Source organism: Triticum urartu, chromosome 7A (assembly GCF_056163025.1).
Source record: "Triticum urartu cultivar PI428250 chromosome 7A, HENAU_Tu73, whole genome shotgun sequence".
NCBI classification, from domain to species: Eukaryota; Viridiplantae; Streptophyta; class Magnoliopsida; order Poales; family Poaceae; genus Triticum; species Triticum urartu.
The window spans coordinates 154,564,015-154,590,407 of NC_141879.1; the positions used below are offsets into that span (position 1 = coordinate 154,564,015).

At 46.6% G+C, this 26,393-nt stretch overlaps 2 protein-coding genes and 2 pseudogenes across 31 annotated transcripts; 2 read left to right on the top strand and 2 right to left on the bottom strand.

The window, feature by feature from the left end:
- The first annotated feature begins 123 nt into the window (after positions 1-123).
- LOC125518551 (uncharacterized) lies at positions 124-1,895 on the top strand (annotated as a pseudogene).
- A 2,819-nt stretch (positions 1,896-4,714) lies between these two features.
- On the bottom strand, positions 4,715-5,747 carry LOC147958708 (uncharacterized). The gene is made up of 3 exons (XM_087538095.1): positions 5,511-5,747; positions 5,194-5,366; positions 4,715-5,081 (listed from the first exon to the last, which is right to left on the bottom strand). The coding sequence occupies exons 1-3, from the start codon at positions 5,679-5,681 to the stop codon at positions 4,934-4,936; spliced, it is 492 nt and encodes a 163-aa protein (XP_087394221.1). The 5' UTR covers positions 5,682-5,747; the 3' UTR covers positions 4,715-4,933.
- Positions 5,748-5,882: 135 nt separating this feature from the next.
- LOC125523791 (E3 ubiquitin-protein ligase UPL4) lies at positions 5,883-13,812 on the top strand. 30 transcript variants are annotated; one of them, XM_087538080.1, is made up of 10 exons: positions 5,884-6,585; positions 6,683-6,793; positions 6,874-7,142; positions 7,733-7,809; positions 8,597-8,664; positions 8,970-9,104; positions 9,451-9,500; positions 9,678-9,858; positions 11,585-11,657; positions 13,130-13,812. In XM_087538080.1, the coding sequence occupies exons 1-4, from the start codon at positions 6,448-6,450 to the stop codon at positions 7,803-7,805; spliced, it is 591 nt and encodes a 196-aa protein (XP_087394206.1). In that variant the 5' UTR covers positions 5,884-6,447; the 3' UTR covers positions 7,806-7,809; positions 8,597-8,664; positions 8,970-9,104; positions 9,451-9,500; positions 9,678-9,858; positions 11,585-11,657; positions 13,130-13,812. The 30 variants fall into 30 exon arrangements, with proteins under 30 accessions (XP_087394218.1, XP_087394206.1, XP_087394208.1 ...); XM_087538082.1 differs by having other exon boundaries at positions 8,990-9,104; XM_087538086.1 differs by having other exon boundaries at positions 8,990-9,036.
- A 4,736-nt stretch (positions 13,813-18,548) lies between these two features.
- LOC147958709 (uncharacterized) lies at positions 18,549-20,003 on the bottom strand (annotated as a pseudogene).
- Between the last annotated feature and the right edge of the window lie 6,390 nt (positions 20,004-26,393).

Here is a 26,393-nt window from a genome sequence, read left to right on the forward strand (position 1 = left end):
CCGATTTGCCCCTTCCGATGAAACGAGATCCTCTAACATCACGAAGGGATGTGCAGATAGCTACAGTACTCTAACATCCCTTCTTCATATTTATATGATTAAGACAAATGACTTGAATTAATTTGCAAATTACAAAACTACTGTATACATTTACAAAAATTACGTACAAACAAAATTATGGAGAAAAAAAATGATTTCAGATTTATTTTCTATGAACAGTAAAAATGTACAGTACCTATTGCTACCGTACTCGCCATAGTACCGTGACATTCCTTCTCCGTTTTGCACTGGATTGCACTGTGGTTTTGTAACACCCCTTCGTGATGTTAGAGGATCCGTTCCCCCTTCCGATTCCGTCGCGTCTTGGTTGCCACGTGCTGATGCCGACTCGAAATTAATTACGACTTCGATTCTTCACCCCGCAAGCTCCCTCACCTCTATAAATCAATCTCTCACCAGCAGAGAGACCATCTACTTCCTCCGTCTGCGAATAAGTATACATCTAGATTTTGTTTAAGTCAAAGTTTTAAAACTTTGACCAACGTTATAGGGAAAAATAGCAACATTTATGACACTAAATTAATATTATTGGATTCCTTTCGAAATGTAGTTTCATAATGTACCAATTTGATGTCATATATGCGGACGGACGGAGTATTCTACACCCCTTCATAATCAACTGAGCCATCGACCCCAGATCAGGTTTTTGGTAGCCGCGATGGACGGCTGGTTGGACGAGGGGTCCTCCTCCTCGTCGTCGTCTAAACGGCGGCGGCGGGATTGCGACTGCGACTAAGCCGAGAGCCGCAGGCCGCGTCGGAAGCAGCACCTCTATCTGGCGCCGAAAGTACTATGCAGCCGATGGAGGAGTGCGCAAGCTTCCCGAGCCCGCCGCCATCCTGGACGACGATTTTGGAGGAGTGCGCAAGCTTCCCGAGCCCGCCGCCATCCGGATAAGGTGGCCGGTGCGCGGCCCCATGCACTTCGCCGCTCTGGGCACCGACATCTTCTTCGCCGCCAGCCCGCGTTTCCACGGTGACGACGCCCCACCCGCAACCTTCGTCTACGAAACGCAGGCCGCCGCCCTCGCCGCGGGCCCGCCCCTTCCGACCGGGCTCCACAGCCTGGGGGCCGCCATGGCCGCCGGTCGCAAGCTCTACGCCCTAACAAGCCCCTGCCACCCCGAGGCGCCCTGCCTGCAGGCCCTGTCGTGGGACACTGGGACCTCACCGCCAGAGGAGACCGGGCGGACTGGTTCTGGAACGCCGCACCGTCATCATCGCCGCCGCCGCCGTGCTGCGGGATGGACGTCGTCGCCCACGCGCTGCACCCGGACGGGCGGGCTCTTCGTGTCCACCGCCTACGCCACCCACTCCCTGGACACCAGCGACGGCGCGTGGAGGGAGCTCGGGGACTGGGTGCTGCCCTTCAAGGGCCAGGCCCACTTCGACGCCGGCCTGGACGCGTGGGTCGGGATCCACCGCGAGGGGGACGGGCGCGTCTGCTGCTGCCCCGTCGCCTCCCGCAGCGCCGCCGCCGGACGGCCGCCGGGCTGCAGGGTGCTGAGGGAGAAGCTGTTCCTCCGTAACGGCGAGAAGGCGTACCAGAACGGCGGCCGGCACCTCAAGGCCACCCTCACCTGCATGGGCCGCGGCAGGTTCTGCCTCGTCGAGAACGTCCTGCGTCGCAAGGGTGGTCGGGACAGCGTGCTCCGTGTCACCTTGTTTAGCCTCAAGTATGATCACATGGGAGAGCTCCGGACCAAGGTTCGCCCCCGCATTAGGTCCTATGCAGTGTCCAAGAATAACCACACGTTTTCTCATGCAGCGTTTTGGATGTAATTTTTTCAAAAAGTGGCGCTTTATATTATTTAAAATATTTAAGCATTACAGCCGGCATCTACATAATTAAAATGCACACAGCCAAATAAAATCCTCACATAGAAACGAAAAATAAAAAGACGAAATACAAAGAAACATGTATGTTGGATAAAAGTACCCCTCACCGTAGCCTCTAATCGTGTACACACCTTTGTAAATAGGTCTCGATTCTTACGCTGTAGAGAGGACCATAAACAAAAAGTTCCGATACTTTTATGGATGTACTAATTAGAGCCTGCTCCCTTTGATCTCAAAATAAAGGACCGCGATGTCTTGAGTTCCCGCGAACGCCTCACTTGCCTGTCAAACCAATCAAGTCATTAATCATCCATTCATTTTAACTTGTACTCCCTCCGTTTTTATTTAGTCATATTAGCTTTTGTCAAAGTCAAGCTTTATAAACTTTGATAAAGTTTATAAACAAAGCTATTAACATATACAATAAAAATCAGTACCATTAGATTCATTATTGAATATACTTTCGCATCATATAGATTGCTATTGTAAATACTTATATTTTTCTATAAACTTTATCAAACTTTATGGATATTGACTTCAATCAAATCTAATATGCATAGTATATAAAAACGAAGGGAGTAGTTGGTCCAAATTACCATATGCCTTATTTTTGAAGAAAAGAGGGAAAGTTATATATGCTCTGTTTTGCAAGATGGAGCGAGTACACAACATTTTATCGCCGCTTCCACCCAAGATCGCCAAAATTAGTTATAGCTAAATTTGATGGAATTGAATATTTTTTCTTGACATAGTACAGACGTAGATGTTTATACATATATGCACATGCATTCACTCATATGAACACACACATGCACACCCTACTCCTTCTGATGAGCACCTTCAAGAGACTGAGCCGGCGCATCATCTTGAGATTGACGAAATCACCACAGACATCTTTGTAGTCAACAAGAACGTCTCCTTCACTAAACGCACATTGCTGGAAGGATTGAAATAAATCTGGAAAATGTGTTAAGTTAGGACTTGAACTCGGATGGGCTGAAACTAGTTTAACTTGTACTTTCTCTAGAAATGTGTAGGCTCAAGACGAGTGTAGTTTTGAATTAGCAAAGCCGATCAGAATTTGGACGAAATACCAAGGCAGACAAAGACACACTGGTTACAAAAAATCAATTCAGCTCTTGAGAGCATATGTTTCTGCCTGAGAAAAGTGGTTATTGCAAATGTCAAAATTTTAAAAGAAAATATATGTGTTCATTGTCAGACCTAAATGATACCTACAAATTTTTAGTGGAAAAGCTTAAGCTATTTGAGTTGTGCAGAAAAAAATTCAAATGCCAAATGTTACACACTGATAAAACACTGCTATTCCATTTCACATGAAAATTGTCAAGCACGCTTGGTAGACTAACATGCCATCCACAAAAAAAAATCAGAAGGTTTGAATCTTTTTATTATTTATTTTGAATGTATTGTTCGTCCGGAAGCATATGCTCACAGAGCCAAAACGACCCTTCCCACTTGTAAGATTGATTTTTGTACTGGTACCGTTGCTGCACCTATAGTCGTAACTGTTGCCATCGGCCTAGGGCGACCTTCCGACGACTACTACACACCCTATAAGAAAGATGATGAGGGATCGTGTTTTCACCATTATCATTAGGATTCCTTGAGAATCATGGTATGGAGCCAACATAAACAGATGTTTTAGGAGTGAGGATAGGAACCATCGTGGGAGCATTGGACTGTCCTTATATACCTCGGTGGACGACCCGGTCCCTACCGGTTAAGAAAGATCCTGACAGAGGCCTCATACCGGCCCCAAACGCCCAGGCTGACCGGTGCTCCTCATATCCAGCCCAAAATCTATGGTAGATATGACCGGGCACGTCCGCCACGTCGGACTTACCCACACGAAAACAATAGTTAACCCATCGATCCGATTGACTCTTCTCCTCCGGGATGGGTGTGGACGCATTCACGCCACCTTATGGCGCCGCTCGAGGGCCAAAGGCCGCCTATTTAAACCGGACAATGACCGCCAACCTTTGTCCCGGAGGAGAAGAGTCCATCGGACCAATGTGGTGAAGGAAATATGAGGGGTGACCGGTTACTGCCTGCTCTGGGCGCATCCGCGGATGTATGGGGTCGGATTTGTCAAGTCCGGCTGTAGATGCTCTAAGATAGAAGTACATGTGTGTGTCATTAGTTGTGCCACGAACAACAAGGGTCAGCTAAATAAAACCCAGAAAAAAACAACAAGGGTTTTGATGAGGGACGCAAGTGCCCGATCATGAGATTCTAGCACGTGGGTGACCCTAAGGACTCCATCTTTGAACTAGAAGCAACCAAGCGGTGGGACAAGGTTTTGGCTACAGTCCTTTTTTTTCAGTTTATTTTATTTTTCAAACAAATTTGAATTCAATTTTCTCTACTTTTTGCTTCGTATGGATGTTTAAGGGGGGGGGGGGGGGGTCGAGAAACTCCATGACCGAGCGCTAACCGAATTTACCGCCTGGTAACCAAAACCCCAAAGCCATAATTCTTGTAATTGAAAAATGTATTTTCTTAAACTGCCCATAGGAAACATATTCTGACTTTTTATCTGTTGAATGTCCAACAAGACGTTCCTTAATAACTTATGCAATTTGCATTGGGTCGTGTGTTTTGGTGAGAGAGCTCCAGTTGAGTTTAACACACCCTATATGAAAGGAAAAGATTCCAGACAAATGAAATCCCCCGGGATTCCAAGGAAGCCAAATAAGTAGTATGCACGTGTTGGCTCCATGATGGAATGACTAGCTACTTTGTCTCACGATCATCAAACAACATATCATCAAATAAGATGAAAACAGAAAGTAAAAAAAAGAAATCAAGAGTGAAGCAACCCCAACACAAGTTCCTATTCACTTAGCCAGATAGCATATTTATCAACGTCTCAGTAGCTTTCACACAGGAAGAAAAACAAAAAGATAGACTACAACCAGATGATACGAGCTTCAGCAACCTCAGGAAGATAAGCAAGACTCGGTGGCACAGAACAATCAATGATCATTCTCACTGAGTAGAAAGTAACATCACGCTAGGTCCCTCTTGGTTGCTCTGCCCTCTGGATCAGCTTCCATCGAGGAGCCAAACAGTGTTTCCAAGGCCGTAGTAGTGAGAAAATATATCCCTGCAACCCTCAGGCAATCGCTGATCATTTTTCCTCGTCGATATGAGCGCCTGCAGGTTGGGATGATGATGATATAAGAAACAGAACCGCAGCCTAACGTAGAGTACAACAAACAAAAGGAGAAGGAGAGTCATATTGTGCAGATTTGTAGTAAGTACGTACCAGCGTGGATCGTTGTGTTCTGGTTCCAGCTGCACGGAGAGATTTTCCAGCAGCCCAACGTTTCGCGATACTAAACTGTCGTAAATTGTGTTGTTCTTTTCATGCTCGGTAATGGCAGTGTACAGCTCCTCTTTCATCTTCTTGATTTGCCCCTCGTTTTCACTGGCGAGGCCCTGCAGCGGCGCTCGCAGATTTGTTTTTGATGAGTTTGCGTTATTAAACATTGGATAATAATAATAAGATGAGTAATGCTACACCTACGTAGGTTAACATGGGTTTTACAAACAGGTGGGTTGTGATCGGAGAGAAAGAGAGACCTTTGTGTTGCCGCGGGAGGCGGTGGAGAAGGGAGACGCGCGAGGAGCAGAGAGAGGCGTGCCGCCATGGACGAGCCTCCGCCGTTGGTCCTCCTCGACAGCCGCCCGCGCTCGCTGCAGCGCGCGGCCTCCGACGGCCCTCCTGGCGGCGTACTGAAGCACCGCCGACATCGCCGTTTGAATTCGCCTTCTCCGGATCGTGTATTGCTTGCGGAATCGGTTTGATGGGAGGGCTTGTATCGATCCATTAAAACCATTCAGCTGCGCATCAGGGACGACCGTTGGCGATGTCCACGTCGGCAACAGTACGAGACAAAAAAAAGGATTTATCCTCTTCGCTATTTATTCTAAGAAAAAGAGAAGAGGAGAAAATCGCCTTCAGCCCCTTCTCTGCCCTCCGCCTCGTCCTCCTCTTCGGCGCCGCCACCCCACCCAGCGGTGTCGCCTCTCCTTCCCGGTATGTGAGCCGCCGCCTCGCCGCCGCCCCTCCTCCTCCTCCTCCTTATCTTCCGCCGTCTCGCCGCTGCAGTCGTCCCCGTGAGCAAGCTATCTAGGCTAGGGTTCATCGGAAAGAAAGGAAAAAAATCCCCATTCCCTCCGCCGTCTCCTATGCCCTGCTGCCCGCCTACTCTTCCTCTCCACAGCATCGTGTTTATCCTCGACGCAGAAGGACAGTGCGGACTGCAGAGACGCCCTGCCGCCGTGCTCCTTTTTGTAGGGACGGGGGGTCGTCGTGTGAGTCGGATGGGGACTGGGGCCTGGGGGCGGAAGTTCCGTCGGATGGTGGCGGTCGTCGCCTCGGAGGGCGCAGGGGGAGGCGTGCTGCTCGCGTCGCTCACGGAGCTCTACGAAGCGCTCTCGTTCTGCACGGAGGACGCCGGGGGCTACTTTCCCGCCGAGTCCGCCACGCGAGCGCTCGTGCGGCTGGCGACCCGAGATGCTGCTCGCCGTGCGCGCCATCACCTACCTCTACGACGCCATGCCGTGCGCCGCTGACACCGTCGTCCGCTACCGCTTGCTCCCCGTGCTCTGCTCCCGGCTCCTCGCGATCGAGTACCTTGATGTGGCCGAGCAGGTAACCGAGCAGCCCTCAAAAACAAACCAGACCATCTCATTGACCTGAACGAAGCGCTTTATGTGGTCAATCACGCTTCTTCTGTTTGTATGAGCAGTGCTTGCAAGCGTTTGAGAAGATATCGCTGCGGCAGCCGGCACAGTGCTTGCAGGCAGGCATGATAACTGTTGTGCTGGTATACATGGACTTTGTCTCTGCAAGTATTCAGGTTAGAATTGCAGAAATTCAATCTTTTGTTGCCAAGAATCTACTGCATTCGCTAATTGGGTGAGTGCTTGGATGGTTCAGAGGGTTGTTGTCTCAGCTGTTGCAAATGCCTGCAAGAAGGTCCCCGCAGATTGCTCCCAGTTTGTGATGGACTCGGTCCCAATGCTGTGTAATCTACTGCAGTCTGAGGAGAAGATGGTATTGTTACCCACTAATTTAACCGAGCTTGCTTGTATTAGGCATGTACATAGTGCTCTGCTAAAGGCAAAGGAGAGGTTGACAATGCAGACAAGGAGAAGTAGTGTCATGGATCTGCATGGAAGTGTCATCGAGGGATGTCTGGTGTCAAGGTGAGCTTCTGTCAGTCCTTCTCCCCCCTTTACTTCTAATCTGCATCACTCTCTCTCCCTTTATGCCCATATCTGCAAAGATCGCACTGTTTCATAGTGTGTGCATATTTGATATCATTCCCACTATTGTTACCATGTTGATATTTTTTAATTAATTAAGAGGACTGTATGCACTATGTAAGCGTATAAATGGTTTTTCTCCTATCATTTTTGTTTATATGATAATAGGTTCTGCAATTTTGGAGTTAACAAATGTGCTTAGGTATCTGTATATTGGTCACTCCCCAGTCATTGCTGATTGTTTTCTGTCATTAGTACCCATAGTTGTACAAACTGAGAATTAGTTCTGTAGTGCATATTTGTGTTGATATGCTGTACATATCGAGTTCATCATCCAAGCACCTCTTGTGGAAAGAGAGAAAAAAGGCAGGAACTCCCAAGGATGCATGTACAGTAGTATTCTTTTGGTTGACAAGTTCATGCATGGTTAATTATTAATTCATTCATAATTTGTTAACTTGATGTATAGGTTTTCACCAATTACAGCTGGGTCTGACTGCTAATTGCATCGTCACGATACTTAACCACAGAGCACCAGGTCGAGGACTCTTTGGAAAAATACCTTTACCTCACGCTACCCAAGGACAGCTACCTGAATGCTAAGAAGGTAACACCTCTCTCCGGCATTGAATTTATTCAGAAGTGTTCGGCTGCAATAATTACCATGGTTTGCTTGCTAAACAAATATGATAATGCTCCTTTATTAGTACAAATTTTCATGCATCCATACATGCATTAGATGCAGATAGTAGTATACTAAAGTAAATTTTCATACTAACTACGAGCTTCACTGTGATAAGAGATCAAGTATTCAGGCTGTCTTTTTATTTGCTAGATGCAGACTCTTAACTATGCCACTTGATCCACTCTGGAACCACACCAAACGGTAATACTTGATGAATATATAGGTTCCTAGGTTTAATATGCCATCTGTTGCTTGACACCGCACCTGATTGGCATCACACAATCCTTCAAGTTCTTATGTGATCTACAACATCCTTGTTTATACAAAACTCTGATTCACAATATAAAAGTGTAACTCTTAATTTAGGAATTACTCACCTCACCATCAGTGTTGATGAATGTCAGATGACTAGCTCTCTAGATTACTTTCCTTTATATTACAGATTCAAAGTTGTTGGTCCCAATGCCTTGTTGATTAGAAGGGACAATACAAATTACTGATACACCTCACTGGTGACATTACTTTGTGTTCAGAACTGATACATTGTAGAATGCACAGAGCTACTCTGTTGCTTTCCATTTTGTGTGTGATAATGTAGCATGTTAATTTGGATCTCCAAGGCACCCATGCTCTCTTTTCTTCTCTCTAATATCTAATTTCAAGTGTCTTTCCTTTCCTCTTCCATTGCCTAATTGGAGTGATGTTGTAGCATGTTATTGCAATGCCACTGAAGAGAGTAAAATTGCAGGGTGATACATGAGAGCATGTATATAATTGGTAAGATCAAGCTTTTTACAGCTTAAACTGAATTAAACTTGTTGATATGGCGATAGGGTGTCCAGTATACATGATTGTTGATTAATTTTTTATATAAACTTCTTCCAATTTGTTCCACTATGGATATGGATCTCTTCTCTATGAAGTCCTTTTTGTAGCTTGGTCTTTTTTGTTTGTGGTGCAACTTAAGACCATCCTGACATATTGGCTTATATTGCCATTTTTTCTGAAAGACACGTGATCAGGTCTTAGGGTATAGTGTTATCATAATTTCAGATTACCAATCCCAGTCTTGGAATTTGTAGATTGGGTGGTTCGTGTGCAGGTACATCAACAAGAAGTTCAGCAATAAGTACAGCGCGACGATCGTAGGTGCAAATCGATGACTGGCTCTTCATGTTACAAGTTCTTCATTCTTTCGATTTTCACTAGCTCAATTTGTAAGTAGATTCGAATTTTGTCTCGAAGAATAAAGAATAATCTTTTTTGATTGGGGATCCTGTTGTGGGAGAAATGACTATGTTTTGCACATCATTTTATCGGTTATGAAGTAGTTCTCTTGCTGTATTTACGTTGTCATTTATGGATAATGCAAGGAGCAGTTAATCTACATCAGGTAAAGAATATCCGAAGTCATTGCTTTCTAAAAAAATTGGTGACTAATAAAAAATGGAGCTTCCAAAATCATTGAGGCGGTGTTTTAGCAATCTATTCTAGGAAACTAACCTAGATTTCTATTGAGGCGGTGAATAATGACTGATTCAGTATACATGGTTGTTTTTGCAGGCTGAATTCACTCTTGACGAGCTCATGAAAAGCGACCATGAAATCAGAAGGTGAGCTAAAAAATCCTCTTCTCTGTTATTGTTCCAAATTGCCCAGTATGCGTAAATGTAGCATCTATAGCAAAGCAAGTATACCATAATAATAATGTCCTACTCATGTGCTCATTGTATATGGATGAAACGATAAACCACTTTCCAGTTTGCTCATAGATCTCTCACCCACAGCAGGCCATGGAGATTTGGAAGAGCCAAAACAGATATGTAATGGTGCTAGAAGGGTGGGAATTTGAAGATGCTACCCTCTGGAACATGAATTCTACAGAGGCAGAAATAGTAAGGTCTGGTCATGGTGATGGCTCAATCATCTCCAGTGAGCCCTGCAGGGCCATGTCAAGGACAACACAAGTAGGTACGTGTTTGAAGCCTTTTTCTGCTACTGGTGAGATTCAGTTTGCTGTTGGCTGCAATTGCTTATAGATTGGTGTATTTTGTTGTGGGTTAAATAGTGGTAGTAAGATCATAATATACTAATGGGCTCCTATAATCCCAAAGTGCATTGGCCAACAGATAGATATTTTACATGATCTTCTAGATGTGCTTCATTTTTGCCATCGGAAATGATTGCTGGCAAAGTGCAAATATGATAATTTTGCTGCTGGAACGATTTTAGAGACCTGACTATGCGGTTCAGAGCAGTAACAATGTCGTGTTATCCACTCTTTTCATGGAATGATTTTCAGAACTTTTTGAAGCCGTGAGCGATCAACCTTCATGATATTGTTGGGTGCATGAAATATATTTCTTTCTATTTGTCGAATTGAGAATTTCTTGCCAATTATCTGCGATGTTGTGCGTGGTGCTGCAACCATTTTAATAGACTGAAACTATTGCCTTTTCTTTTATTCTACCTTTTCCTTTAAAGATCTCTGATGTAGCCGCATTTGTGCATTACTGAATTAGAGGTCTGTCGGAACATGTTGTCAAGCCTTTTATTTACTGAATTACCAGTGATATGCGAAGGCACCAGACAAATCTGGATCCAAACTGATATGGCATATAGATGGAAACTCTTACTGAAATATAAGAACAGAAAGAGATGAACTGAAAATGAAGTTCAGGTTTTCTTATTTCTTGCTTCTCATCCACCCTCGCACTAGCCTCCATAATCTTCTTAGTGGCAGGTTTATTTATCACTTTGAGTAGCGGAGTTCAAATGGCAGGTAAGTTCTTGTAGATAAGATATAGGAGAAATGGTAGGTGCAGCCTGCCTAGGTATAATTGCAATAAAGGAAAAAAATAGCGCGCTATAGAAAATAGCATCGCCCTTGAAAATATGCTATCAGCGTACTATAGTGCGCTATATCATGCTATTAGCGAGGCATTGTACATTGATTTATTTAGCGAGACAATTCTCTACACGCTATAGCGTGCTATTTCTTTCGGTGCAATTGTATGATGTTAACCAGTCAATCTGTAAGCAAATTACTTACTTGAAGAACTATATTTGGTATTGTCCTTGTGCCAAATCTTGGGGTAACTATTCAAAGACTAGGTTGCAAGATTATTACTAGAAGTTGCAACAAAACAATCGTGTGTAACCTAGAAATACATTTGTACTGAAGTATTCTAACACACTGCATGATATAGGGGATGTAGTAGCCTCGTGTGGGCCATAGCAAACTATTGAAGGTGCTAGATATGCACAAAGCGATGAGCTGCTTCATAGCATAATACACTATTAGAACAATATTTGGTACGGACAAATATAGAACTATGTTGGTGAGCGTATAAACAGCCGCCTCTTCTTGTCTCTTCTGTTTAGGTCAGATCATTATGAGTTCGTATGTTTAATTAAATTCTGCCACATGCCAAATGATATGACTTTATAATCATATCACTATAAATAAAAATGGGTGGTATAAAATCTGGAGTTATATTAATGTCTATGCGCATGGGTCAGAGAAAGTATATTAATTATGCTAAGATAATTGACTCTTTTATTAAAATTCAGTAAAACTGATGAGTGATCTGGGCTCCTTAGAGCCTGCTTGAGATGTTTTGGTTCTATAAAACAATTATAAAACATCAAACTAAATTATTGTATTGTTAAGATTTTTACTTGTGTACTGTTACAGCAAAATCTGGTCTTTCCTGATTGAAGTATGGGAAAAAGGAAGCGCTCAAATATGACGTTTATCAAATACCGAGGTCAGTCAGTTCCTGCTTTTTGTTGCCCTCTGTGTTTTAGTTATGATTTTGCATCCTGACGTGTTTGACAATATAGTTAGATTAATTATGCTCTCAGTCATGGTATATCTGACTGTAGGTGCTTTATGGTTTATGGATTAATGGCTCTAGAGATAACAAACTTGTTGATTGAATTTGGATCCGTAAATGTGAGCGATGAACAAAGACTACAAAGAAAGTAGTTTGACATTTGTAGTCTTATCGATCCATGAATGTATGTTATGAACATATAATTGTTCAGAGCTATTTTGTCAAATAAATAAACTTATATTTGGACTTTCATCATGTGTTTCTGATTTTTATTTATTCAAGCCAAAATATTGGATGAACTCTGAGATTGTTACATGAATGATTTTATCGTATTTCTCTTTTGATCCGATATCATGAATCAACATCACCCTCTTGCTCAATAATGTTTAGATAATGGGAGTGTTTAATTGCATGCAGCAGTCGTATGCATAGTTCTGTAGCAAAATCACGGATATATTTATAGCACAACCCTTGCACACACACACCCCTCAGAATATATGAGAAATGGAGATCCTCATCTTTCATGCTTTGGTTGATGGAAAACAACAGAGATGGGGAAAATTATAGCACAACCCTTGCACACACACCCCTCCAGAATATATGAGAAATGGTATGTTCTTACCCTCATACAAGTATTCGATTTTTTCTCCTCCCAATATCATCTAAGCTATCATTTACGGAATACACTTTAATGTTTTCTTTACTTGCTTTGTGGCAGCTGTTTCTTGTTTTGATTCCTTAGTCAGGAAATGTGGTACAAATAATAAAGATGTTAATCTGTGAAAACAGAGTACTGACTTTCACACTAATGGAATGCTACCACAAATTGAGACTGGAACTGTGACAATCCAGACCAGTGGTTTATATCGTTGAATTACTAAATCCTTTCATAAGCAGCTGGTATGAGTTGTCAGTGGTTGTCAACAACTATGAAGTTCCTGTTAAGGCTACTACAAACGTGTGGAGGTGACTGGACCTCACTTCAGATAATATAGTCTCACATAGCTAATATAATATGGTACCTTTCTAAAGGAAAGATAGATTATTTTAAATCTGTTATTCTGTTGTACTCATTGGTTTGAGTATGGCTTTCTGGTACAATTTACAAAGCCAGTGTTCGTATCAACCTTGTGTCAAACCATTTACATCTTCTCAGCTTTATCACTTACAAGGAGTGATCACAGATTTTTACGATCTGTTATTATTTTGTACTTCCACCTAACTGCTTGTGAAGATTGATCGTTTCCTTAGTTACTTACCTTCATGTGTTTCATCTAGGATAGCTTTCGACCTTAGCTCAACTTTTCTCCAACTTAAAGCTTTATCTCCAAAGAATAAATGATATTTAGGCCTATTCCATATGCAACTTCATTTCGTTCTCACCTAAATCGAATGCAATGCAGGAACACCTGTTGGGATCCAGTACTTTGGACAGCTTGAGGAGCATGGTTACTGGGGCAATGAGGTTAAACTGTACGAGCATCATGTCGATGCCCTGTTTGCCATGTTTTTGGCGCAACAAGCCACACATCAGGTACTATGTATGCACCAACAACAAGACATTTCCCAGGCAAGGTCCGAGGATGGTAACTCCAAAAATACATCCTTTCTTGCATATGCTCCCTCCGCTTCAAGGTCACCGCAAATCGCTGCCTTGCTCTCACCGTGTATCGCCTCTAGACGCACCATCAACAACAACAGAAACCTCTCCTTTTGGACGCTGCAATGCCCTGCTTTTGAACAGCTAGCATATGTCTCCTTGGCGGATGTTTGCATAGTCGCAAAACTTTGACCAGTTGATGGTGATGGTGGCTCTCTTGTCCATTCCTAACATGATGTGACAATCGCCATGCACCTTGCTGTTGCATGCTTGATCTTCAACGCATCATCATAGGAGTGAATGTAGTCCTCGAGGTTTTCTTTGGTGTAGAGGACCTGAAAATAATACATGAGAAAGGAAGGAATTGAGAGGGATGCACCGTGTTATGTATATATGTTGTTGCCATGCCTCTAAGATTATCACCTATCAGCTTCAACTGCACCTGTTTATATCTATACTAAGACTCTTATCTATCTTTGTTTTTGATGCTCTGCTCTGTTTCAAATATCAGTTGTTTAACAACAAACATATAAGTTAGTAGATTCAGGAAGGAGGAAGGGGCGCGCCCCCAACCTGACACCGCCCAGCTCCCGCTCAAGAGGCGCCACCCAGTGGCGCCCCAACCCCTAGTAACTATCTACGCGGCAAACGGCTGGCGGGCTGGACCTGATCCAACACGAGAACGGCTTCGTTTCCTTTTCGCTTTGGACAAAGATGGAGTCGTGTTCTTCTTTGAGTTGTTGGTAGGGTTACTCTGCTCTCTCCAGCCTCTAGAAGAGAGTCTTGATGCCATAATCTGCTACATGTCCGTGCTTCGCTAAATTGAGCTGCAATTACCCGCCTCTAAACAAATCCGTCCGAAGCTGTGTGTGATTTACAATGGACCTAAACATTCACTATTTTATGAAAAAAAGATTACCGTGGACGGTGCCAAACTTGTAAAGCTTCACCGTCTCCCAATCATTTGTATAGATGTTGTTTTGTGCTATCTCATTTCTTCAGTTTTCTTCTTACAGTTAACCATTGAAGTAATGCCAGCTGATTCAGTGAGGGTGCAGAGGTAGGGTTGCTCCGGGCGAAAGCAAAGGTAGGGTTGCTCCGGGCGAAAGCAGACGGCGCGGTGTCTGCGGATGTCGCTCTCCTCCTGGGGGTCGTTGTGGAGTTCTCCGACCTCCTCCGCTCTCGGGTCACTTTCTTCGGGTGAAAGCCCAGGACCTGTGGCGCAGGACCAGACGATGGCGTGACGCCACTTCCCCTCCTGAGGGCGTCGTCTTGAAGATCGTGATTCCATGCGTGCTTTCCCAGAGCTGGACTTGCACGACATCGCGGCAGGTGGCCGGCGATGCGCCCAGAGGTGGAGCGGTGTTTCCTCCTCCGCATCAAAGACAACGGATCTCGGCGGCGTGGCACATCGGAGACTCGGCGCCCGATGCGTGGAGATGGACTCGCGCAGGAGGAGGTGGCTGTCTGGCGTCATGGTGGCGTCGATGGCAGAGTGGCCTAACAAGGTAGAAGCCTCAATATCTGCTCTGAAGACGGACCTGTGGAAGATGGCGGCGACGACACATGTGAGTGCGTTAGATCGGTTGGTGCCCTAGACTCGGTATGTGGCTCGGCTGGGGCTTCCGGCTTTTGATGATAGGTTTAGGCGAGTGGTCTGGGTATTTGGCCCAGCTAGTATCCCTTCATCATGTGCATAGGAGTAGTGGCATATGTTGCCAAGATGTTGGATTCAGACATATTATTGTAATACTTTGTAAGGTCCTCGAGAATAATCAATAAAGTGGCCGCATGCATCTCCCAGATGCAGAGGCCGGGGGCCATCCTTCTTTTCTAAAAAAAAGCTGATTGAGAAATAGTTATTTCTCACTCACCCTTTAACCATTGAAAAGAGCACTGTAGGATCGAAAGTATGTCTAGAGCGGGGGGGGGGGGGGGGGGGGGGGGTGATTAGACTACTTGACCAAATAAAACTTATCATTTTTTCAATTTTAGTTCTTGGCAGATTTTAGTAACTTTGGACAAGTCAAGCAATCTTAACATAATTCAATCAAGCATGCAAAGAGTATATAAGTAGCGGCAAGTAAAGCATGCAACTTGCAAGAATGTAAAGGGAAGGGTTTGGAGGATTCAAACACAATAGGAGACACGGATGTTTTTGTCGTGGTTTCGATAGGTGGTGCTATCGTACATCCATGTTGATGGAGACTTCAACCCATGAAGGGTAACGGCTGCGCGAGTCCACGGAGGGCTCCACCCACGAAGGGTCCACGAAGAAGCAACCTTGTCTATCCCACCATGGCCGTCGCCCACGAAGGACTTGCCTCACTAGCGGTAGATCTTCACGAAGTAGGCGATCTCCTTGCCCTTACAAACTCCTTGGTTCAACTCCACAATCTTGTCGGAGGCTCCCAAGTGACACCTAGCCAATCTAGGAGACATCACTCTCCAAGAAGTAATAAATGGTGTGTTGATGATGAACTCCTTACTCTTGTGCTTCAAATGATAGTCTCCCCAACACTCAACTCTCTCACAGGATATGGATTTGGTGGAAAGAAGATTTGAGTGGAAAGCAACTTGGGGAAGGCTAGAGATCAAGATTCATATGGTAGGAATGTAATATCTTGGCCTCAACACAAGTGTAGGTGGTTCTCTCTCAGAAAAAGTAAGTTGGAAGTGTCGGTTTTTTCTGATGGCTCTCTTCACGAATGAAGAGGAGGTGGAGGGGTATATATAGCATCCACACAAAATCTAACCGTTACACACAACTTGCCAATCTCGGTGGGACTGAATTGATAAACTTGGTCAGACCGATACAGCAAAGCTAGTGACCATTAGGATTTTCGGTGAGACCGACATGCAACTCGGTAGGACCGATATGGTTAGGGTTAGGGCATAACGTAATCTCGGTGAGACCGATTACACAAACTCGGTGAGACCGATTTTGGTAATAAGTTAACCAGAGAGTTGGTCAGGTAAACTCGGTGGGACCGATTCGCTCATTTCGGTGAGACCGAAATGTTACGAAAGGAAAACAGAGAGTTTACATTGCAACCGAAATGTTACGAAAGGGAAACAGAGAGTTTACATTGCAATCTCGGTGGGACCGATCGATCATCTCGGTGGGAAACGTTACGAAGGGAAATAGAGAGATTACAATCCCATCTCAGTGAGACCGAGATCCCTATCGGTGAGACCGAGTTGCCTAGGGTTTGTGGCAGTGGCTATGGCATCTGAACTCGGTGGCGCCGGATAGAAAGAATCGGTGGGGCCGAGTTTGACTTTTGGTTTAGGTCATATGTGGATGTGAGAAAGTAGTTGAGGGCTTTGGAGCATATCACTAAGCATTTTGAGCAAGAGCCTCATTAAGCAACACCTCATCCCTCCTTAATAGTATTGACTTTTCCTATAGACTCAATGTGATCTTGGATCACTAAAATAGAAAATATAGAGTCTTGAGCTTTGAGCTTGAGCTAATCCTTTTGTCCTTAGCATTTTGAGGGGTCCACTTTTCTCATCCATGCCATGTCAATCATTAAGCTTTCCTGAGATATTAATCTTGAAATAGTATTAGCTCAATGAGCTATATGTTGTTAGGAATTAACAAAACCACCTAAGGATAATTGCACTTTCAAGCACCAACAGGGCTGGCTAGTTCATTCCATACAGATTTCCGCTTTTTACTGATTAGAAATGACTCTTTTTAGAAAAAGATGATATACCCTCGTCTCATGCATCTGGACGATGCATGCAACCATTTCATTAATTATTCATAAAAATCTTACAAAGTAATACATCAGTGAGCCTGAAACTACCAACTTGACAATTCCTATCGCTTCTCATATTCCCTGATGATGAAAGGGTGACGAATGTCCGAACTGAATACCAAACAGACATCGCACGAAAGCCTAACATCTAAAGCCGAATGGCCCAGCCAGGCCACGATGCCGACACTGGGTCACACCGGACTGGCGCACCCTCAGAGGCTACCGCCGCCATCATCCACTGATCCATCTTCAGAGCATGTGCAGACGCATCGACTTTGCCAGGACTTTCATCGACTCCACCACGCCGCCAAACAACGCCACCTCCTTGCACGCGTCCATCATCACACCGCCGCCGCCAAGACCCTGCTGCACCATGCCGCTGAGATCCATCGTCTTCGATGCGGTAAATGAAACACCGCTCCACCACTTGTCTCCCCCATCCGACAGCTGCTGCAAAAACGATGCCCCGATGAGGGAGAGCGACGCCTCCCGTGCCGCCATCATCCGAACCGGGAAACCGGGTTTAGGTTCTCACACGGAGCAGCGCAAGCAAGTCGACGGTAGCTACAGTGGCGATGTCTTCAACAAGATAACGACGCGAAAACGCCGCCATCGCCCGCCATGACCGGAGTCATAACACGGTTTTCACCAGCAGTATCGCCCCCACTCGACGCCGGGACTAGATGCGAGATACCACAACCAGCTGGCCAACCACCTCCGGCGAAGGAGACGGCCACCACCGACATGCCAGGGCCGGAGCCCGGAGCCCCCGACGTCCTCGTGTTGCAAGTCCAACCCAAAAGCCGCTTGACGTCGCCAGATCAGCGGAGATGCATGACAATGTGTGGAGCGGCCCGTTGAAGCCCATCTGGGCCCAGATCAAACGCCCTAGCCGCCCCTGCAGAGATCTCACCGTCGCCAGCTCCAGCACGCCGACCCTGGTCTCCGCTGGCCCGCGCCACCGCCCTTGATCCGGCTGGAGTAGAACGCCGTCGCCAGCTCCAGCATGCCGACCCTGGTCTCCGCTGGCCCGCGCCACCGCCCTTGATTCGATCGGAGTAGAACGCCGCCGCCCAGATCCAGCCCGGGCCGAGGAGGATTGACGTCGCCGCCGCTGCGGCCCACAGGCTTAGCCTGCAACACCCTCGGCGACAGCGGCGGGAGGTGGGGGTTTCTGGTGGCAACTAGAGGCGGCCGGCGGGGTTGCTGGTGCGGCGTGGCGCTGCCGCACGCGGGGGGGGGGGGGGGGGGGGGGGGGGGGCGCTACCGATTAGAAATGTAGCTTCGACCAGAAATTTTGCCCCAAATAAATAAGATACGCTAAGCATAGCAGTAGCACCGATTCAGCAACCTAAAGCTTGAATGAACATGAGTCATACATGTCACTGACGAAACCTAGAAGCATTACTAATAGAGAATATATATATACTGCTTGCTGTCATCGCAACCACTACATAATTAAGCTGGTCTGTGATCCATGGAGCCTAGGAAAACCTGGAAGCTTGGGCAGTTCTAACTTCTAACCAAAGGAGCGTCGAATCCCTCGAATGCAATCTCACCGAGGAGAGGACCCAGAGTTCCAAACCAAGATTAGTACTAGTTGGCTGCATTGCATGAGCAGCTAGGGCGCCGCTGCTGGCGAGGGCTTGAAGGGAGACACGAATCTTCCCCCATTGCCGCCGTTGGACGGAGACTGGTCCCAGACCTTGACGATCTCGACGCGTACGACGCTGTGAGGGCCTTCCCTTGGACAGACGCCGCCGCCGCCATTCCAACCACCGCACTTGATCCGAAGCTCGTGGGGGATGTCGCAAGGATTCTCCAGCCGGACGACCTGGCGGAGCCTGGAGAGTTCAGGCGCGGCGAAGCAGGCGGGGTCAATCTCGACGACGAGCCCGATGCTGGAGCAGTTGGAGCTGATGTCCTTCTCCGTCCACCCCTCCCTGGGGTAGTTGTGCAGGTTGATGTGCACGAGGTAGTCCAGCCGGGAGCCCGGGGCGGGCAGCAGTTCCTCTGCTGCCGCCGGCTGCCTGTCCGGCACGACCTGCGGCGAGGGCTTGGACGGAGACACGTATCTCCCATTGCCGTCGTTGGACCGGGACAGGTCCCAGACCTTGACGATCTCGACTGGCATGGTGGTGCGAGCGACTTCCATGGGACAGACGTGGCCGCTGCCATAGAAACCGACGTACCGGATCCGGAGCTCGCGGGCGATTTCACGAGGGTGCTCCACCTGGACGACGAGCCAGGGCGGGGAGAGGTCCGGCGCGGCGAAGCAGGCGGGGTCGATCTCGACCACGTGGCCGATGCTGGAGCAGTTGGAGTGGATGTCGTCCTCCGCGCGCTCCTCCTTGGGGTAGTTGTGCAGGTTGATGTGGACGAGGTAGTCTGCCCGGGCAGGGCGGCTGTTCTTCAGGTCTTGGCCGATTTGTACCGAGTAGCCGTCGAGCTCGAAAAGCTGCTTGGCGATGGCCGCCGCCCGGTCCTCCGGCATGGCGAAGAGCAGGCACATGTCGGCCATCATCGGAGTGACAGCGAGGAGCTCGAACTGTAGGTCCGGCGCCGCGGCGTGGATGGCGGAGCGGACGAGGGCCTTCGTGTCCGCGACCTCGAGGCCGCGGCCTCGGGGTCGGGGGTGATGAAGGCATAGCCGGTGCACCTGGCCTCGAGGTCCATCTCGGGGGTCATCCGCGGGTACACCGTGGGGCCCCGGAGCGGGCGGCCGGAGCGAACCACCGGGTCCGGAGCCCCGTGGCGGGCCGCAGATGCAGGGACGGGGTAGTCGAGGGACTTGGGCGCGCAGACGTAGGCCGGGCGGCCCTCGGGCGCCTCCGGCCGAGAGGCGGCGGTGGGGCGGCGGGAGCAGGAGCGGCCGCGCGGCATCTTGCTTGCAGTTGTAGTTGCCCTTCTCTCTCAACACCGACGGCAGCGCACAAGCGGAAGACAGGAGTGGAGGAAGCCGGGAAGAGAGTTTGGTGGAGGACCAAGGAAGAGGAATGGGTGTGGCACATCAAAACATTCACTCCGGCCTACACGGTGGGTGGTGGCGCAGCGGCGTGCGGGTTGAGTTCGAGGCCACTTTGCCATCAACGGAGCGAGTGGTAGTAATGCCGGAACTGCCATGAACGATGGTTTGGCTCAGTTGTGCATTGCGCATTGGGGGCATTGAAGATGGCAAGTATTCCCTCCGTTTCTTTTTAGTCTGCATATAAGATTTGGTCAAAGTCAAACGATGCAAAGTTTGATCAAATATATATCAAAAGATATCAACATCTACAATACTAATCCTATATGCTATGAAAATTGATATCATGATGCATATAGTAATACTGATTTCATATTATGAATGTTGATATTTTGTTTTATAAAGTTAGTCAAAGTTTACGAAGTTTGACTTTGATCAAATCTTATACGCGGACTAAAAAAAAACGGAGGGAGTATACGGAACTGCCAATTATATATCCCTAAATTCTAAAAAGTGCATACGCATTAATTAGAGGAAACGAGCGGCCGGTCTTACACACACATGCATGTAGTTTTGTGGTCTAAATTTTGTCTTTATTCGTGATGTGGCATGTGTTAGGGAACGCAGTAATTTTAAAAAAATTCCTACGCACACGCAAGATCATGGTGATGCATAGCAACGAGAGGGGAGAGTGTTGTCTACGTACCCTCGTAGACCGGAAGCGGAAGCGTTATAACAACGCGGTTGATGTAGTCATACGTCTTCACGGCCCGACCGATCAAGCATCGAAACTACGACACCTCCGAGTTCTAGCACACGTTCAGCTCGATGACGATCCCCGGTCTTCGATCCAGCAGAATGTCGGGGAAGAGTTCCGTCAGCACGACGGCGTGGTGACGATCTTGATGTTCTACCGTCGCAGGGCTTCGCCTAAGCACCGCTACAATATTATCGAGGATTATGGTGGAGAGGGGCACCGCACACGGCTAAGAGATCAATAATCAATTATTGTGTCTATGGGGTACCCCTGCCCCCGTATATAAAGGAGCAAGGGAGGGAGGCGGCCGGCCTAGGAGGAGGGCGCGCCAAGGGGGGAGTCCTACTCCCACCAGGAGTAGGACTCCTCCTTCCCTTGTTGGAGTAGGAGAGAAGGAAAGAGGGGGAGAGGAACAAGGAAAAGGGGGCTGCACCCCTTGTCCAATTCAGACGAGAGGGGGGGGGGGGCTCCTTCGTTTTGGCCTCTCTCCTCTATTCCCGTATGGCCCAATAAGGCCCATATACTCCCCGGCGAATTCCCGTAACTCTCCGGTACTCCGAAAAATATCCGAATCACTCGGAACCTTTCCGATGTCCGAATATAGTCGTCCAATATATCGATCTTTACGTCTCGACCATTTCGAGACTCCTCGTCATGTCCCCGATCTCATCCGGGACTCCGAACTCCTTCGGTATATCAAAACTCATAAACTCATAATATAACTGTCATCGAAACCTTAAGCGTGCGGACCCTACGGGTTCGAGAACAATGTAGACATGACCGAGACACGTCTCCGGTCAATAACCAATAGCGGAACCTGGATGCTCATATTGGCTCCCACATATTCTACGAAGATCTTTATCGGTCAGACCGCATAACAACATACATTGTTCCCTTTGTCATCGGTATGTTACTTGTCCGAGATTCGATTGTCGGTATCTCAATACCTAGTTCAATCTCGTTACCGGTAAGTCTCTTTACTCGTTTCGTAATACATCATCCTGCAACTAACTCATTAGTTGCAATGCTTGCAAAGCTTAAGTGATGTGCATTACCGAGGGCCCAGAGATACCTCTCCGACAATCGGAATGACAAATCCTAATCTCGAAATACGCCAACCCAACAAGTACCTTCAGAGACATCTATAGATCACCTTTATAATCACCCAGTTACATTGTGACGTTTGGTAGCACATAAAGTGTTCCTCCGGTAAACGGGAGTTGCATAATCTCATAGTCATAGGAACATGTATAAGTCATGAAGAAAGCAATAACAACAAACTAAACGATCAAGTGTTATGCTAACGGAATGGGTCAAGTCAATCACATCATTCTCTAATGATGTGACGCCGTTAATCAAATGACAACTCATGTCTATGGATAAGAAACTTAACCATCTTTGATTCAACGAGCTAGTCAAGTAGAGGCATACTAGTGACACTCTGTTTGTCTATGTATTCACACATGTATTATGTTTCCGGTGAATACAATTCTAGCATGAATAATAAACATTTATCATGAAATAAGGAAATAAATAATAACTTTATTATTGCCTCTAGGGCATATTTCCTTCAGCATGTACTACTAGGATGGCCACATAGGCAAGACACCGCATTATTCCATGGATGTGCATGTCCATTTATTCGGGTTTTTAAATTTTGAAAAAGCCATATCTTTTAAAACGTGATTCGGAATTTAGATCCGTTTTCACTATTGGAATCCTCGCGACGAGATCTTTGAAATTAGATCCCGCATGGGTATGTTTTGACGAATTTTGTTTGATGTCAACTTTGATGTTATGTTGTGCAACTCTATTACTGATTGTGCAACTTTATTACTATATCGTGCAACTTTTTTTTTCAAAACTAATGTTTGGAGCTGCACCTTCGTATGAGGTTGCAACCTAGCAACCACGACAACTTTGATGTGCAACTAGTCTATTGTCTTGACGAAAGTCGATGTACAACATCCTCTTGTAATGTAGTCTAGTGCACACACATTGATATTTAGTTGACAGGAAGACTAGTTGCACACACATATGCTCAGTTGGCTTGTAATTTAGTCTAATTGCACACACATTGATGTTTAGTTGACAGGACACTAGTTCCATACACATATGCTCAGTTGGCGCGGCAATCTAGTCTAGTTGCACACACGTTGATGTTTAGTTGGCAGGACTTTTTTGACACACACACATATGCTCAGTTGGCGCGGCAATCTAGTCTAATTGCACACACATTGATGTTTAGTTGGCAGGACATGTGCTACACACACATATGCTCAGTTGGCGCGACAATCTAGTCTAGTTGTACACACATTGATGTTTAGTTGGCAGAAAGACTAGTTCGTCGAAACATCCCCATGCAGAATCTAGTTTCAAAGAGCACGTCGCGAGGATTTCAGCAGTGAAAACGGATCTTAATTCCGACATGCGGATTAAAAATTATGTTTTTTTAGTTTTTGAAACCACGAATTAAATACATCAAAAAATAAAACACATGCACTGAAGGGATGGTTGTGCAGACATTTAAGGACCAGGTGAAAAGCTTTCTTAATTAGGATAGTTAATTAGGAAGGGGACACAAAATTTCTAGTTTAAGCCGGCCGCTCGCGTAGGCTAAGCGAGCAGCCGACCGCTCGCTAGACTTGGCCTTATATATCATAAAAAACTTCTTTTCACGTACGAATTTGATGGTGCTATATGTAATATACATGTCAATATTATTGTGCTTACCCGTTGACAAAGATAACCTTGGAAAACGTATGAAGGGAGTGCTTTTCTTTTTTGTTGCAATGACCAGAATTATGTGGGAAAAGAATGGCTTCAATTGAAGCAATTGCTCCAAGATAATTGTCGTTTTTTCCTTAAATTTGTTCCCTGTCACCTAAGAGCAAGTACAATAGTGAGGTCTTCTGAAATACGCATATACGCTACATATCACTATCCAAACATTCGTCTATACTCCAACTAGCACATCCAGCTGTCCGAATCGCGATGGCATGCGCGCCGTCGATGCCCTGCGTGCAGCTGCCGCTGCGTGCAGGGATGCACTTCTCGCGGACGCCCTGGACGCATCGGCAGCTGATCGCATCTATCTAGCCGATCGTCCTGGCGAGGTGATCCGTGCGCTAAAGTTTGTTGAAACGAGAAAAGGCGAGATACATTGGTCCATAACTGCGAATACCATTGACCGCGTGGGTCTGGTGGGCTCATGGGGGTACACGTCTGACGCAAAAGGACCTTTTGCGTAGAGCATGCGTGTATCAGCCCTTTCATTACTCGGCGGGCCCGGTACTATCGTACCCAAATTACTGTCCTGCGTCTCGCACCACCGTACTGAGCCGGAAGCAATTGGGGCGCTGGAGGTCCGTCTGGATCTGGCCATGGCGATTCCCAGAGCGGTGACGCCGGCGTTGGCCTCTGGGTGAGTTAAACTCTGGCGCCATCCTTGCTCTCCATCGTCTTTAGGACTTACGAGTTTTCTCCGGGGCGCCACTACTGCAGATGGACGGGGGCGGCAACCGATTCAGCTGTGCGAGAGGGGCCGTCTGTTTGGGGGCGCCGCCGGTCTCGCCGTGGCCGATCAGGTCAGGATGGAGCGCGGCCCGGTTGGCGACTTGTCTGATGTCGAGTTGTCCGGCGCGTCCTGCACGAGTTCAGTTCTGGTGGCGGGAAGTGTGGCGTCGGCAGGCGGAGTTGTGGGGTCGGCAGGCGCAGGCGACGTGGCGTGCGCTGTCAGACTCGTGCAGCACCGATTCAGTCCTTCAGCCCCGGTGCTCCGACGGTGGCAAACAGCAGGAAAAAATTACTGTTCTGACCTAAAAGGCTAACAAAATCCCTATTTGACCTCGTTTCAAAAAAAATCGATTTTGACCTCTTTGGGTGACGCCAACATCCCTGGCGTCTGGATTGCAAACCAGACGCCAGGAACCCTGGCGTCTGGCCCCTGGCCCGCACTGCCTGCCTGCCCGTTGACCTGCTGACGTGGCAAAGGGGCCAGACGCCAAGGACCCTGGCGTCTGGCCCTGGTAAGTGGATAACCCACGGGAAAGTGTGTGGGACCCACCCCACACACTTTCCCCAATCCACAACCCGAGCTTGAAGAACACTTGGAGCTCCCACACTCTCTCCCACCCCTCAAGCTCCCCCTCAAATCCTCTCCAAAAGGTGCATCCCTTAGGTGGATCTTTCCATCACTTTGTTGCTCTTGGTAATCTCCCCCAAATCATCCAATTATTTTTTGTTAAATCTTGTTATTTTGGTTGCATTTTATACATGTTGGTGGAACCCTAGTTTTTGTTTTCTCCCTTATGTTAGTGTGAATGGCTTGGTTAACTTTGATAATATAGTGATATGCATGGTGTGCAGTAGGAATATATGCTTGTTGAGTAGAAAGATTGAGGGTTAGGGTTAGTTAGTGATTAGGGTTAACTTTGCTTAGTGTGTGTTAATTAGTGATACTTTTTTGACCATGGCAATAATTTAGTGTTGATATGATTTGGATATAATGAGATGTATTTGGATAAACACCAATTCTCATTGAAGTCTTAAATGCATTCATGCTATTTTTAGATGGAGAGACTTGTTAATGTTCATTACATGGACAAGGAGGCATTCTTGAGTAACAATGCCGACACGGGTGAGGAACCATTGGTTTTTGGTACAAGCCCTAGCTATGAGGATATTGTTGCAAAAGTGAGACAAGTCTTAAAGTGGATGGACACCAATGTTGATGTTAAGTTAATAGGAAGGTATGATGTTGGAGTTGGAGCCAAATCTCGCTTGAAAAGTATGCCTATCACCTCGGATTTGCATTGGGATGTATACAAGGAAAAAGTTTCCCAATCGAAAGACAAGTCACTTGAATTGTTTGCCACCAAGGTTGAATCTCCCCGGTTTACCTTTGATTTGAACCGGCATGTCTCTTCCCCAATGGATGACATGAGCGAGAGGACAATGGTGCCACTTGTTGAGCATAGGGTTGTGGTTGATGCCCCCAATGCTTATCGTCAACCACGTCCCCGTGTACCATCTATTAAAGCAAATGAGGTTGAGTTCTATGCCCCCAATGCTTCTAGCCAACCACCAACTAGCCAAGCAAATGAATTTGAGGTGATTGCTAGTGACGAAGTAATTCAAGAGGATGAAGATGCTTATGATGACGACGAAGAGCAAGAGGAAGGGTTTCATGGTAATGATGTTGGTGACTTGGATGCGTACATAGCACAAAAGGACATGGATCGTGACTTGCCTTTTAGTCGTCAATATGCGTATGACTCAGATGACGAGGGTCCAGTTGAACAGTTGGACGAGGATGGATTCACAAAGGAGGAAAACCAAATCCACTTTGAGCTGACGGGCTTAGAAAAAAGAACTCACTTGTTTAAAGATCTCAGCCTTGCCCATAAAGCTATTGTTGACGGTGGAATGAGAATGACGGCGATTGAGCCAACACCATGCCCGGATCCAGGAGAACCAAGGGTGGAGAATGAGGACGAGAATGCTTATTTGAAGAAAGGAGTGAAGTTTCTGAGCTTGCCTATGCTGAAGTTTTGGTTGGCTGACTATGCCATTCGAA

Bases quoted from the DNA above. Each gene is read 5' to 3' on its own strand.
- LOC147958708 (XM_087538095.1), bottom strand. From the start codon at position 5,681: ATGTCGGCGGTGCTTCAGTACGCCGCCAGGAGGGCCGTCGGAGGCCGC. The intron at 5,367-5,510 runs GTCTCTCTTTCT...GCGCCGCTGCAG, and splicing joins CCTCCCGCGGCAACACAAAG to GGCCTCGCCAGTGAAAACGA. The intron at 5,082-5,193 runs GTACGTACTTAC...CCCAACCTGCAG, and splicing joins GAACACAACGATCCACGCTG to GCGCTCATATCGACGAGGAA.
- LOC125523791 (XM_087538071.1), top strand. From the start codon at position 6,448: ATGCTGCTCGCCGTGCGCGCCATCACCTACCTCTACGACGCCATGCCG. The intron at 6,586-6,682 runs GTAACCGAGCAG...TTGTATGAGCAG, and splicing joins ACCTTGATGTGGCCGAGCAG to TGCTTGCAAGCGTTTGAGAA. The intron at 6,794-6,873 runs GTTAGAATTGCA...TGGATGGTTCAG, and splicing joins TTGTCTCTGCAAGTATTCAG to AGGGTTGTTGTCTCAGCTGT.